At 39.4% G+C, this 14,068-nt stretch overlaps 1 protein-coding gene across 2 annotated transcripts in view; it reads left to right on the forward strand.

Annotated features, from left to right (window-relative positions):
* The window catches only part of LARGE1 (LARGE xylosyl- and glucuronyltransferase 1), a 280,581-nt gene that overhangs the window by 130,289 nt on the left and 136,224 nt on the right, over positions 1–14,068 (forward strand). For both annotated transcript variants that reach the window (XM_039725272.1, XM_039725273.1), the window contains 2 exons: positions 3,402–3,703; positions 9,865–9,947. In XM_039725272.1, coding sequence (XP_039581206.1) covers positions 3,402–3,703; positions 9,865–9,947 — 385 coding nt within the window. The remainder of the gene's footprint in view (positions 1–3,401; positions 3,704–9,864; positions 9,948–14,068) is intronic.

Raw genomic sequence — 14,068 nt, forward strand, 5'->3', positions numbered from 1 at the left:
TCACACAGACCTCGTTATGTGTTACGTTACTTTATTTTGATTTAGATTAGATAAAAACTGCCTAGACACCAGCTCAGAGCATTCTGCCAATTACTATAAACTGTAAAATTCAAGTGCAGTGCAATCAGTTTAACTCTTCTACCAAGCAACACACACAATCAAACATTAATCCACTTACTCCTTCTTCAGAGGTGAGATGAAACACACAGAACTAAATCAAATAGTATCTTGCCACAAGACTCGCCAGCCTCAGATATGCAAAAAATATGAGTTATGCAATCTCTGAATTTGTTGAAAATATTACTTTATGTCTGAGTATTAAGATCAAACTGTGTTCACTTTTGGTTTTATAATTTTATTTCACATGGGTCCTGGAATTGTCACATTATCATTTGCAGCAGAAAGCTAGGATGTGAAAATATAGGAAGTACATGATACACCTGAGAATAGTGAGCAGCATTAGTAACAAAACATGACTTGTCCAGGTGTATGAACTCTGAAGAGATCATTCCAGAAAATGTCTTGGACTTAGCAACTTGTAATAAAACATAGATAATTTCTGTAGTAAATCAGTGCATTTCAACTAGTTGTACATTTCAGATGAAGAGCCTAGCTATTTGTTTAATTCCTGAGAGGATTTCCTTGCTCCTTTTACATACCAGCAGAAATATTTGCTATGAGAGAACAGTAGTGGAGTTACTGGCATTTAAAGGTAAGGCTGCATAAACACTGGGCTTGGCCTCATTAGCTGCTGCAACTTCAGTCTGAGGCAGTGAGGTGATATTTCCTTTCAGTCCCTTTCTCAGACTATGCTGTTTCTTCTAAATACTGTGTAGAAACAAAGTTGAAGAAAAGTAGAACTTTGTAGAACAAAAGTTGAAATTTTCTGATGAGTATATCTACAATTGTTCAGATGTTCAAAATAGTATCCTTTTCTAAAAGATAAGAAAAGCTTTTAAAGTTTTAATTTTGGAAAAGCAGCATTTATGATCTATTGATTTATGTCCATAGAATAGGCAAAGATTTGTTCAATTTTTTTTTCCATATTTTGAAATTTTTATGAATGTTGTTCTGAGATTCACTTCTCTATCTTTCTACATTTTCTGGTAATTATTTGAAGCTAGCAGAATTCAGTGGCAAAGACAGAAAGCGATGAGTTAACATCTGTGTCAGCTGGATATTCACCAAGTGAGGAGTTAAGACAGCCAGTGAAGTCCTTGGCTGGATTTGCAGTGTAATTGTGTATCTGTATCAACCAACAGGTTGGTTGTCTGTGGGTGAGCAAAGGTGCTGTTTTTCTTTTTATTTGAGGGTGTCTACACAATACACTCTTGCTCTCCAGTAATGGGATGCAATAGAATCACAACCAAATGAATCTTAGTTTTCTTAGCTTGAGTATCAGCAGCTGGAATAACACAACTTCAGTTCCAGGCCCTCCAAGTTTGGTGGAGAAAGATAACTCAGTATTCTATTGCATGTCTAATTCTAGTGTGGCTCTGTCCTTTATGTTGACATTTCTCTGTTGCTGCACCCATTATTTTCAGGCTTATCAAATATCTCATTAAATTTTTAATAACTGTTTGCTGGAGCATTCAAGTTTCAAGATGTCAGTGGCCAAACTCCAGAATTTGTCTTGAGTCATTTTTCAGTCTCAGATTTATCCATATCCTTTGCTAATGGTAAATTAATAAATTACAATTTTTTGTACAAGATAGCCTGCAAGAAATGCAGCATATTCTATTCAAATGATGATAAAAATCAAGATTATGATATACATAACAGGAAGTGTGTGTACCTGTATATGTCAACAATGTAAATTTGAACTGATTTGAGGACTTGATTTCCATACCAGTTTTTTTCATGAAGTCAGTTTAGAGGATTGCTCATCATTCATGTAAATGTGAAATAATGAAAAAGAACATGTAATGAACAGGTCTTTATAGTAGGGAGATAGTTTTGAGTTGGTAGGTGAAAAATGTACTTGTTAGGAAGAACTTCTAAGCAATAACTGCATGGTTTCCATTTTATAAACCACTCAGGTTGTTACTTGCTTGATAAAACCAATGGGACTCTCTGTGCTGGAAAAATTATTAAATAGCAAACATCTCCCTGTAGTTGGCACTGATGAGGTCACACCTTGAATCCTGTATTCAGTTCTGATACTGAGGTGCTGGGGTATATCCAGAGAAGGGCTGTGTAGCTCAGGAAGGATCTGGAGCACAAGTCCCAGGAGGAGAAACTGAGGGAGCTGGAGGGATTTACCCTGGAGAAATGGAGATACAGGGGAGACCTTGTCACTCTCTAAAACTGCCTTAAAGGAGAATGTAGCCAGGTGAGGGTTGTCCTCTTCTTATAGACAAGTGACAGGATGAGATTAAATGACTTCAAGTTGTGCCAAGGTTTTGTTGAATATTATGAAGAAATGACCTAATGGCAAAGATGATAAGGCGTTGGAATAGGCTGTTCAGGCAGATGGAAAAATTACAATCCCTGGAAGTGTTCAAAAAACATGGATATGAATATGGACGTGGTTAATGGTGAACATGTTGGTGCTGAATTAACAGTTGGACTCAATGACTTCAGAGGTTTTTTTTCAACCTTACAGTTCTATAATTCTGTGATTTAATACATGCAAGTAGGAAGTCATATCAGAGAAATACTTTATATAAGATACTCACATATCATCACTGCAAAGGAATTTCTTGCTAGTTATGACACTGTGGATAACTCTCACTGTCTTTCGCTTTGCTTCAATTTGATTTTCATTGAACATTTTTGAGACCCTTTAGTTGAAGGTGTTGAGTTGAACTTTTTTACTTTTTTTTTTCAAAATTCCACTGAGTCTTTTTAAGCCAAAATACTTTCCAGAATTTGGTCCACATGTGTATTGAACATTTCTGTCCTGAACCTCTTATTTTTCAGCAAGCACATAATAGTATGTTGCTGAGTAAAACCCATCTGTTCCACACATGTGAATCAGCTGGGGCTACTGTTTGGTACAAAATGGTTGCCAAAATGCTGTCATTTGACTGTGGAGGAAGTGGGAATAGGAAAATTATTTCATCTTGAGTACATTTCTAAAATATATTTAACTGTATATTGTCTTGAATTAAATCCTAATGTTCTTGACTGTCTTCCCAGACTAGAGACTGGCAGGCAGCCCTATGAGAACAAAGAAACACATGCTTATCTTTTGGTGTGGTTTGAAAATTAGTAGGACCTGTAGCTCGTAGATTCAGCATTTGTCCAAGTTTACCGTGCACTTAAGCATGGCTAGGGAGTGCCAAGTCTGCATAAAACATGTCTGTATTTGAAGCGCATCTCTGCCTCACAACACCAACATTAAAGGAAGATGCAGCTGGTGTGTTCTGACAGAAGTGCTCTGTTTCCTTGTGGTGCAGATGGGAAGCCGGTGTCGCTGTCCCCGCTGGAGTCGCAGCCCCACAGCCCCCGGTACACGGCGTCGAGCCAGCGGGAGCGCGAGAGCCTGGAGGTGCGCGTGCGGGAGGTGGAGGAGGAGAACCGCGTGCTGCGCAAGCAGCTCAGCCTGGCCCAGGGCCGCGGCCCCGCGCACCACCGCGGCAACCACTCCAAAACCTACTCCATGGAAGAGGGCACGGGCGACAGCGAGAGCCTGCGGGCCGGCATCGTGGCAGGCAACAGCTCCGAGTGCGGCCAGCAGCCCGTGGTGGAGAAGTGTGAGGTAAATACACCAAAGGAAAGTGCCAGAAACAAAGCTTGGTAGATGTGGTCCTTTAAGGACATTGCAGATCCCCATTTCTTTCCCCTGAAACCTTTTCCTCCAAAACCAGCCTCTTAAAGGTCTGCTGCATGCAACTCTTCAGATAATTTTTTATTCTTTTTAAAAAAACCTTTAACAATTTGTAATTGGAATATCTTCTGAGTTATTATTTCATCACAGCTTTTTGTCTTTTTCATTCTTGTGTCCCCAAACCTGATATAAAAATCAAAGCCTTGCTTCAAGCTGATTTCACTACAGCTCTGCAGATAAAGACCTGTGGCGAACTGACCCCGTGTATTTTAAATAATAATGACTCCAGAGTGCTTAGAAAAGCCTTATTTCTTTGTTTCTGTGCCTATATTGAAACAGTTCAGGGTTCATGATTAATTAAATCATGGCTCATGGAGCCAGCCTGTGCTTTTGACTCACTTTGAGGAGTGTATCTGGATGTTGCTGTGGGAGCAGGAGCTTTGTGCGAGCCGTGCACTAGCAGTGTGCTTGGCTGCAGGGGACAGGCGATCTGCTTCTGAGACAGTTTTGGTGTGGTTGGTTTGGTTTTCCCCATTTTATGTCAGTACTTCTGTGGATGTCATCCAGATACTTAGTTGTGAGATGTCTGAATGATGACATGTCCAAATATGGATAGATCCAAAACAGTCTCGCTTAAAGGCCTTGTGCCAATCCCAGCTGATAAAGTTATCAAAAATAACTTCCTCCATTTATTTCTACAAAGAGGGTAATACCATATCACCTTTTATCTTGCTTGCTGCCACTTGGAAGATAAAAGTTGAAAGAAAATTAGTGCGAGAGGAAAAAGAAATCCTAACTATGTCTTCATATCAATTCTATTCAATGACAAAATATCAAATACAGTTTGAAAATGAACTCCTGCTTTCCAGTTAGATATCTTTGTCCATCAATATAGAAAAAAGGAAGAAATGTTATTGTAAGGAAAGGGAAAATGAGGTTTTTGTTTTTCATTTTCCCTCCTCCAGATAATGAGGGCCTGATTTTCCTCAGTGTGAGATTTTTGGCATTTCTTTTAATCAGGCCATCAATCAGCAAACCTCACGTTTCCCTTATTTTTATATTAAGGAGTGATGAGCTGAATCTCAGTTCTTGGTTGTTCAATGTACCAACCAATCTAGGACACAAAAATAGCTTAGAGTAGGGATAGTTTAAGTGGCCTTACAGTTTATGATGTGTTTTGCCAATGAGTTTGCTTGCTCAGTGGGGTTTAGCACTGCTGGAGGCAATACTGGTATAAAATATGAAATCTCAGATTATATGCCATCCCCCTATTTCACTGCACGCTGTTTTGATCTCAGAATAATTTCTTACTCTTCTCTTAAGGAATTCACTCAGTAACTCAGCTACAGCAATAGAAGTTAAGATGAAACTTCCCTATTACCAGATTTGCCAAGGTTCTCGTCATTTATCCTGTTAGTGTAGATTCTCATCCTGTGTTTGTGTGAGGGGCATCCTGATGCCTTTCATTCTCTGGTTCTTTTCTGTGTTTTAGATGTGTAAACAAAGGTTTTTTTGCATCTGACCCTGGAATATATCACAGCAAGAGTTGACAAATTGGGTAGTGAGAAACAAGGGTTCTTAAGAGACTTTTGCTCTGGTGGAGACTAAGAGTGCCAGGAATGGGTTGTTCATTTCATTGAGTCTGTTCTTAAAGATTTACTGATGATAACATTTCACAGTCTAATTTGGGATGGTCTTTGATGGTGATTAAAACATTTGACAATGCAGTTACAATGAATGAACATTAAATCTCTGATAAAGCATCATCTATGTGATATTAATTATGATCTATATCAAGTAGCTGTGGGTTTGTTACATTCCAGCCACAGCTTCCTACTCTTGCATCACAGGAGAGCTCTTCTGATGCTTTAAAATTGACCAGCATTATACTGCAAGAAAAAAATCAGACACCCAGACAAGGGGCTTCTCCTTTGAGTGAGCAGATGCCTATCATGTCTTCCCAGTAGCAGACCATTTGAACACCAGCCTTGGAAATATAAGTAAGCATAGTCCTTACACAGATGTCAGCACTAACAACAGGCTTCAGAAGGAGAGCGTAATGCCAGTGAAAGTTAACAAAATTGTATGCCTTTTTCTTACAGTGTTATCCCAGTATCCTTCCAGACCGTGCCTCCCTAAACTAAGCATTTACTTGAATTGTGTATTTATAAATATTTTCGAAAGAGATTATATATTAGGAAATTGATAATTAGCAGTATAGCATTTAGTGGCTTAGCAAAATACTTAACATTTGAAGCATTTTTAGAGGCATATTTGTATTGTTCCTGTTCTCAACAGTGTTGTTCAGTAGGGTTAAGTGTGTAGTGCTCCACAGCCATCAAGAACAGATCCTCACCAACATCAGCAGTGTAACACATGTAAAGCAGATGTTATCTGCCACTGGGGAAAAAAAAAAAACAAACCTTGAAACAAACACAAGTATTTTGTAACATACTTGTAATATGTCTTAATCACATTCAACAATTATTTATGAAGGATTAAATATCTACAATGGAAAGCCTACTGGAAAATTACTGAGGTATGAAATGTCTTACCAAAGATTATTTTTAACTATAAGGACAAATACAGGGTTTTAAAACTCATTATTTCATAATTCCAAAACGTAACCCAAGGAGGAAAAGTTGTTATCTATGCTCACCTAGGCACGGTGTACTCCTCATCAGTATGGATCTGGGGCCCAGCTCTTTGTGTGGTTTCGGATATTTTCTTCCCATTAACATTATCCCAGAACATGAAATACTGCATTTAGAAACAGGTTTTTCCTGGTGTGTAGTGGCTGAGGTAAGAGTTTTGAGCTACGTTAGCATGCACCTTGGTATGACTTAAACTCCATTTCCTAAAGAAGCTTAGCTTCCTTAAGTGCCTTGAAGCACCTACACCTGAGTGCTTCCTAAACCATTTACAATTAAAAATAGTTCAGTTGGTGTCCCTGATCCTCAACCTGTAGGGAGAATGTTGTGATGAACTTCCACAGTGTTTTGATTACCTCTTCATATCTCTGTGTGTAAACAGAGGAAGAATTCATTGACTCTGTATCGTGAGGCATGCAGTGAGTTACATTATCCAAAAGCATCTCCAGTGAATGGCCTGAGTCCAAACTCCTGCAGCAAGTGGTGAACACATCCATCACTTACTTTGAAAAGAGCATTGAAGGAGGATGGACACTTTGAATGCTCAGTTTGGTCCTGCAGCGACTTCAGAATATCCAGGCTAGAGTGTGACTAGTATTATCTAAAACTATCACAAATGCCAGCAGTAAAGGGGCCAGTGCAGAGCCTTGTGTGAGAAGTTTGGTGGGACATTGAGCCAAACAGGCAGGCTGACACTGTAGTGGAAGTTGGAGCATTCTTTGGTCATGTGGCTTTAGTCCTTGGTGTTAGCTGCAGTCATTGAGTCTGGAGGATGTGTGGGTCACAGTGGGCAGTTCTGGTGGGATGGGGGATACAATCTTCCAGCCACCTGCAGATGGATAAAAGGAGTTTGGGAGAGGTGTCAATTTTCAAAATCTGAGAGGTGATGCTTACAGTAGTATGCTCAGGAGGGTGCAAGTTCTTGCAAGTGCTTATTCCAGCCATATCTTGCCAGAATCTGGGTACAGCCAGCTGCTCTCAATCCAAACATGCATTTGGAACAAGAGTGGAGAAAACTGGAAATAATGTTTTTCCCCTTGGGATGCAAACATCTGCTGACAGTTCAGGTTGATAACTTCATTTGGCTTGTCTATTTTTTCACTGATGTTTAACAGTTAAACAATGAGCGAGAGGAAAGTTGATCAGGGAAAGGAGAGGGATAGACTGAGCCTTGAAGCATGCTGCAGGAGAAAACTTGAAAAGAAAAGGTCTTGATTTCTGTTCTCTTTGAGGATTATTGCTCTTTTGTTTAACTGATTGCAGGCAGGAATAGAAGCGATATGTAATATCAAACAGCACAGAGAGGCTGAGCAGAAGGTACATGGATGCCTGTGTCTCTGAGCTGGAAGAGAGCATTCAGAAGTGTAGTAAGTGCTGCTCTCACTGTGTCCTGGCTGAAGCAGCATCCAAAGCAACAGCAGCTGCTAGAAGACAGTGAGGAATGCATGCTTTCAATTTTGAAACAAACTGATTTAGTAAAAGGGGAACATGTGGGCAAAAACTTGACAGAATAAACTCTGATTTGGAGGACAGTTGTAAGGTAGAGTGGTTTTGAGGAGAGCTTTTCTGGCAAGTGTAGGTGGTAAAAAACAATGCTGACAGTATATGACAGTGCTATTCTGTGGAAACCCCTAAAATGTTTGTTTCTGGTCTAGTGCCTTCAGGTGAAATGTTTAAAGCAAGGGTGAAACTGTTCTCAGTTAATTTGATTTTAATTGGCACTGAGGGGAAGGATCTTAGGTCTTCCACAAGCCTGGGAGGGGGACCAGGTGACAATGGGAGGGGAGGCAGTACGTGTAGGATCAGGAATCAGTGCACCCACAGCAACCCATGCTGACGAGTACAGTACAGACTCCTGCTGTAATAAAAATCATTAATAACCAGTCTCTGTTCTCCCCTCTTATCACAAGACAGAAACACAGTTGATTTTTGCCAAGTGTTGAGCATGCTCAGCTCCCATTGACTTTAACATAAATTTAAAGTGCTAATACCTCACAGACCTGTTGCCAAAATGTACTGCAATATCTTTTCTTTCTCACACCTCTCTGGACAGACAGTTGTCTTATTAATTCAAGTCCTCTTAAAACATCAGATCTTAAACATGCTGAGCTTGTGAAGCACAGCAGGGCTGGAGGCAGCTGTGATGTTCATGTAGATGTTCTATGGTGACACAGCCACTTGGCACTTGTATGATTCAAGTTGTGCCTTGTACCAGGCGATCTTAATGGATGGGGCTGTGGGCTCTTCAGATATGCCCATCACATGGCACTTCTTGTGTAAATGTGCTTCTGTTACAAGCCAGGCTTTGGAAACCTGTGACTATGTGAGGAGACAGAATTCCTCATTTGTTCTCAGCATAGTGGGCATTCTGTGGAAAATGAGAGCTGTGTGTGTGAGAAACCAGCTAACCAAGCTTCAAATGGAAGCCAAATGAGGCTTCCCTGCAGTTTCACAGCTGTGTCCCCAATGGCAGCTTTGTGCTGACAGCATGGTGAACTCCGCTTCATTTCTGTGACCACTAAGAAACAGAAGATCACAGAACCTGGAGTCAAAACTTGCTAGGATTAATTTTTTTTTTTTTTTTTGGTGTCCCTAGGGAGCAGAAATGGCTACTTTTTAAAAGCAGAGCAGAATAACGTAATAGCATTTTTTAGATTAGTACTTACTGCCTAAATAATGACTCGTAGCGCCTTTTCAATTTTCCCTTTCCTCCTGAAGAGATGAGGAAACCTCTGCCTCATGTTAAAAGGGAGGTAAAAAGGCACAGAATAAGTGATAATTTGCCAGTGTCATGAGGTGGAGAGAATGTCTTGGTGGGGGTTGTGTTTAACTTCACATTAACGCTGCCAGAACAGCCCATGCTGGTAGTCATGGGCAGGGAGGTGGCCTCTTGCTGTCACAGCCTGTGTCCCATCACATCACTGGGATGCATCCAGCCCTGGCAAACCAATAGTCACAGTCATATTCATCCATGAGAGCTTGCTCACCCTCTCCATAGGAGCTGTGCATAAGACAAAAGTAATACAGAATTTCTGAGATAATATCTGCTTCTAATTATCAGATATAATTTTAAACTTTAGTTTGGAAAATTAAAAATGTCTGTATGTTTGCACACTCAGGATTTTGTGTGCTGCTTACTTGGGGAGGGTGTGTGTACATACATGCATGTGTATGTCTTGGCTAATAAATGCAATTCTGTTGAAGCTTCTGATATAATGTAGGGATAGTAATGACTTTGGAATGATGATGGTGCTATAACTCAATCAAGATGTTTTTAGCAAACTGCCTCAAGTGGGTTGCAAACAGCTGCAAAACACCCACTCAAATCCCTAACAATTGCAGCACTAAACAACAGCAGTGTCATGTGTGTGCTCTCCTTAGCAAGTGATGAGCGCAGGAGCAGCCTTTAATTTTTGTTCTTTTTGTTCCTTTTCTCCACAGACTATCCACGTTGCCATTGTCTGTGCAGGGTACAATGCCAGTCGGGATGTTGTCACGCTTGTCAAGTCTGTCTTATTTCACAGGTAAAGGTAGCTTTCTTTTCCTGTATGTTGTATATCTGATTATGACTGAGCTTTTTCTAGGTTTACTATCTTACTTCAAAAGAAGGTCAGATTCCCTTCCCTGATTCCTTTCTCTTTTTAAGGAATGATGCATTTAATTCATGACCATCTCAAATAGATTTCACCTGTGTGGAGATTTCTACAGGGAATAAGAGGGATCAGAGATCCACCTGCTACCCCTGTTGCATTGTGGGAATAGGGACAGTATCTATCTTCACTGTAAAGCATCTGCATGCTCCTGAATGCTGTAAAATAATGATAATGGTAATAACAGTGTTGTATTAATTTAGCCTATTTCTGGTATGAGTTTATGGCACAGCTGTAGATGATAAATTCACACTGGTTGCTTGACTATCCCAGCTTCCAATTTTGACATTTGTTTTTGGAGTAAACCTACTCTCACAGTCAGTATATACATTATTCCATTAAATTCAGGTGGTTTGTTCTGACTTTGGAATGTCTGCTTACAACCCCTCAGAAGTTTTTGCAACTTGGTTTTAGCACGGTTAGCTTCCAAAGTTGAGAGGCATAAATATACAATGAAAACAAAATAACTAACTACCTTAACAGACATCAGCTCCAGAAAAAACAAATTCATATTAAACTATGTATGGGCGTACATGTGTATCCATTGTCCAGTTTAGAAATGTCTCTCGGAGATGCTTTCCAATTATGTTGCTGAAAGTGGATTAAAATCAGGGAAGTGATCAGACTGTTTGACTCAAACAGGATAAATAGACTAGTAAAATATGCTTACAGTACAAACAACTTATTAAGGAGGTAGTTTCAGTATGCTGCTTTCTTTGAAGGACAATTTTGTGCAAGGGTTCATGTCATGTGGTAATATCTTCTTGCAGCAAGCATGAGTGGGACATTCCAGTCCCACACTTTGCTCCTTATGTTTGCCTCCAGTCTCCTGCTGAAAGCCATAGTAGTCACTCCCTGACAATGGTTTTAATACACCATTTTATCATTTTTGATAAGCTTCCTAAAAGAATATAAATGCTCACCTTGTCCACTATGAAAAAGTACTCCATAAGTACTGTTTAATCAAAATAGGAGAGCAGTTTCCATTATCAACACAGTCTTTTGAGAAGTAGCATGTTTGTTAGATGAGGGGTAGGACCAGAAGAACAATACTAGAAGAAACATAAAAAAACACAAAAAATCAGTAAATATCCATGTCATTCTCTGTAGAGGATTTTACTGAACGTTGAAATTCTGGTAAATGGTAAAACTGTAGGTGTTTCCAATTAGAAGTTTGAATTGCTCATTGTAAACTGGGTTTATATTGCAAGGATGTGGGGAGGTTTTATAATTTTTAAATTATTTTTTCTAAGGAATTTAATGGAAAAGCATATTTTTGTGGTGACATATTTTTCTAGTGGTTAGCTTCTCCCTGTTTTTCTATCCTAGTACTTTCATCCAATTTGAGAAGACTTTAATATCTCTGTTTCCAAATGTTCAGTAAATAATAGGCGTCTCACAGCTCAAAGGTTTAAACAACCTCTCTCTGTGCTCTTTAAGGGAAATGTCCCTGTTTTACTTAAGGCACTCTTCTGTGCAAATTTATAAAGAATACTGCCACATAATTAAATGGTTAAATAATAATAAAATATTAAACCAAAAAAAGGTAATTAATATTAGTATTTGTAAGTCTGATGGATTCTGCCTCTGTCAATAACATATTGTTGTTTTGCCTGCACTGCTGCTCCTCTCAAAGGATTTGTTGAGCTCAGCAGAGGTGGTCAAGATAAAGTCCAGTATAGCTAATGAAGCCTGAGAACATTCCAGATAACCTATCTCCCTTGTTTGCTCAGAACATACTTAAAGACAAATCTAAGTCGGTTCCTGCCAAGAACTAGCATTTCTCACTAGGTATTAAATTGTTTGCTAGAAAGAGAAGGGTATTCTCAGAAAAGAGACAGAGCTTCTTACAGACATTTCTTTCTTATCTTCTAGAAAATACAGACTTCTTAAGCATCAGTTGATGCTATGGCTCCATGGCCATGCTTCAGTAGCACTCTTTTCATGCATCTTTATCTTCAGAATGGCAGTTGTGTAGAACAATGCAGAATAGGCAAAAAGAAACAACAAGCTGAATAATGATGTAGAACTAAGTTTCCTTACACTGGTTTCCACGTGCAAACAGTGTTATTTTGGAGACCACTGTGCACTTCAGAAATGGTGATGGTTGGAAAGGCTTCTTTTAGTTGCTATGATCTATTTAATTGTAGGAGTGAAGGATGGAGACAGGTCATAATAGTGCATTTAGGAGGATTGAGTTAGGCGAGTTGGAAGTGGTTGGTTCAGATAGTCAATGCTTCAAGTTTACCTCTGACTTGAGGGTCCTCAGTGAAAACAGGCATGGAGATGTCTCTTCTTCTAACCCTAAATATGCACCAGAGAGTGCATTTTAGCTGTTATTGTCCAAGAAGCCATTGTTTGAAAGGTCTGTATGCTTCCAATGGAGAAGTTTGCTTAACAAGAATTTAGCCATCCTAATCTCTAAGGCTACTGATCCTTCATTTGCAGTATCACCACATTCAATCTCAAATATAGATATAAGTTTTGCAAGAACAAAAAATATATGCTGCCAAACTTATTGTCATAGAGATTTTGTTTTTCCTTCAACACACCCTGAATTCAATCTACTGATTAAACAACTGACCTCTCAAAGCAGCCAGGGTTAATATCCTCACCTGTCCTCCTGCACCTCAGTTGGTGTTTGTTGTAAGACACTGATTTCAGTGTGGAATTCGTGAAGATGTTATGTCCTTCTTTTGGCATTTCTGTACAGGCTAGTAATTAAGGCATGTTTTAGCATGCCTTTTGATACAAAACTATATACCTAAATTGCCTACTTCCATAGGAAATCCCTACTTCTCTAATAGGAAAGCTCTGAGAAAAGGAGGCCATATCAGTCTAATCCCAGGGAGCATTAACATATTTATTATACCCCCAACTTTAGCTAGAGTGCTGGATAGAGACACAAAACAGCAGGAGTGCTGGGTCATTAAGGATAAAAGCTACAGGATTTTCTATAGATAGAGTGTGCTGTCTCTTCTCTCTTGCATGAATGTACAGCAAATCCTGCATATTGAACATTTCAGCTCTCCACAGGCCTAAAACACGAAGATTTGAGTCATACCATGTATATTATGAGACTTAGGCAAGCTACTTGTTCAGACCATTTGAGAAACCATATCTGTCTTCAGGTTCCAGAGAGAGGGAAAAGGAGAGGAAAGGGGTACTGTGATTGATGCCACATAAGAACTCCATAGTTCAGAAATGTGTTTCATTCCCAGTGATAAAGGAGCTTGATTCCAGTTTTGTCTTCCAAAAACGTATGCTCCAGCCACAAAATCCAGCAGCTTTTAACACCCCGTTTGGCATAACTGACAGTCTGTTCTCAGGAGGAGACTCAGCAGAGCTGGGATAGTGCAGGGTTTGCAGTCTGATAAATATGCATTGGCAGCGCTGCACAGAGGGAGGCTTGTAGAATGAGTACGCAGTCCTACTCTGCAACTTCCCTGCTTTCCTTTCTTGCACATCCACTTCCCAATTATGACAGATTTTGTAAAGCCATTGCAGGGCTAAAAAAATTATCTCTGAGTTTAACACAAGCCAATCTCATATCACCATGTCCTAAGAGCAGCCTCACTTTAATTGTTCCAAACCAAAAGACTAAACACTAAAAATTTATTATATTGGGTCAAATAAGCAGAATGAAGTGCAAATGCTTTTGGAACCAGTGATTATAGTGGTAAGGTAAAAAGCACCTGCATTTCTTTTTCAAAATTGAAGCAGTTTCCTGTGGCTGATAACGTTCCTTGAATATTTTACAACTATTGGTCCAAGTTACGTTGGTGATTTTTCAATGTTTTACTCCATTTCTGAAAATTGCAAACCTTAGAGTGCTACAGAGACAGCCCACAATCCTAGTTACATATTAAAAAGATAATTTCTTTCTCTGTTCAGGTAAGTCTTAACTTGAGTAAGAGCTAAAATGGTTTTTAATTGTGCCCTTTTTTGAAGACATGCCTAACACTGTGTTTCATTTGGAAACAAAAAAACTGGAA

The sequence above is a fragment of the Passer montanus genome, unplaced genomic scaffold, assembly GCF_014805655.1.
Source record: "Passer montanus isolate IOZ18808 unplaced genomic scaffold, ASM1480565v1 scaffold55, whole genome shotgun sequence".
NCBI classification, from domain to species: domain Eukaryota; kingdom Metazoa; phylum Chordata; class Aves; order Passeriformes; family Passeridae; genus Passer; species Passer montanus.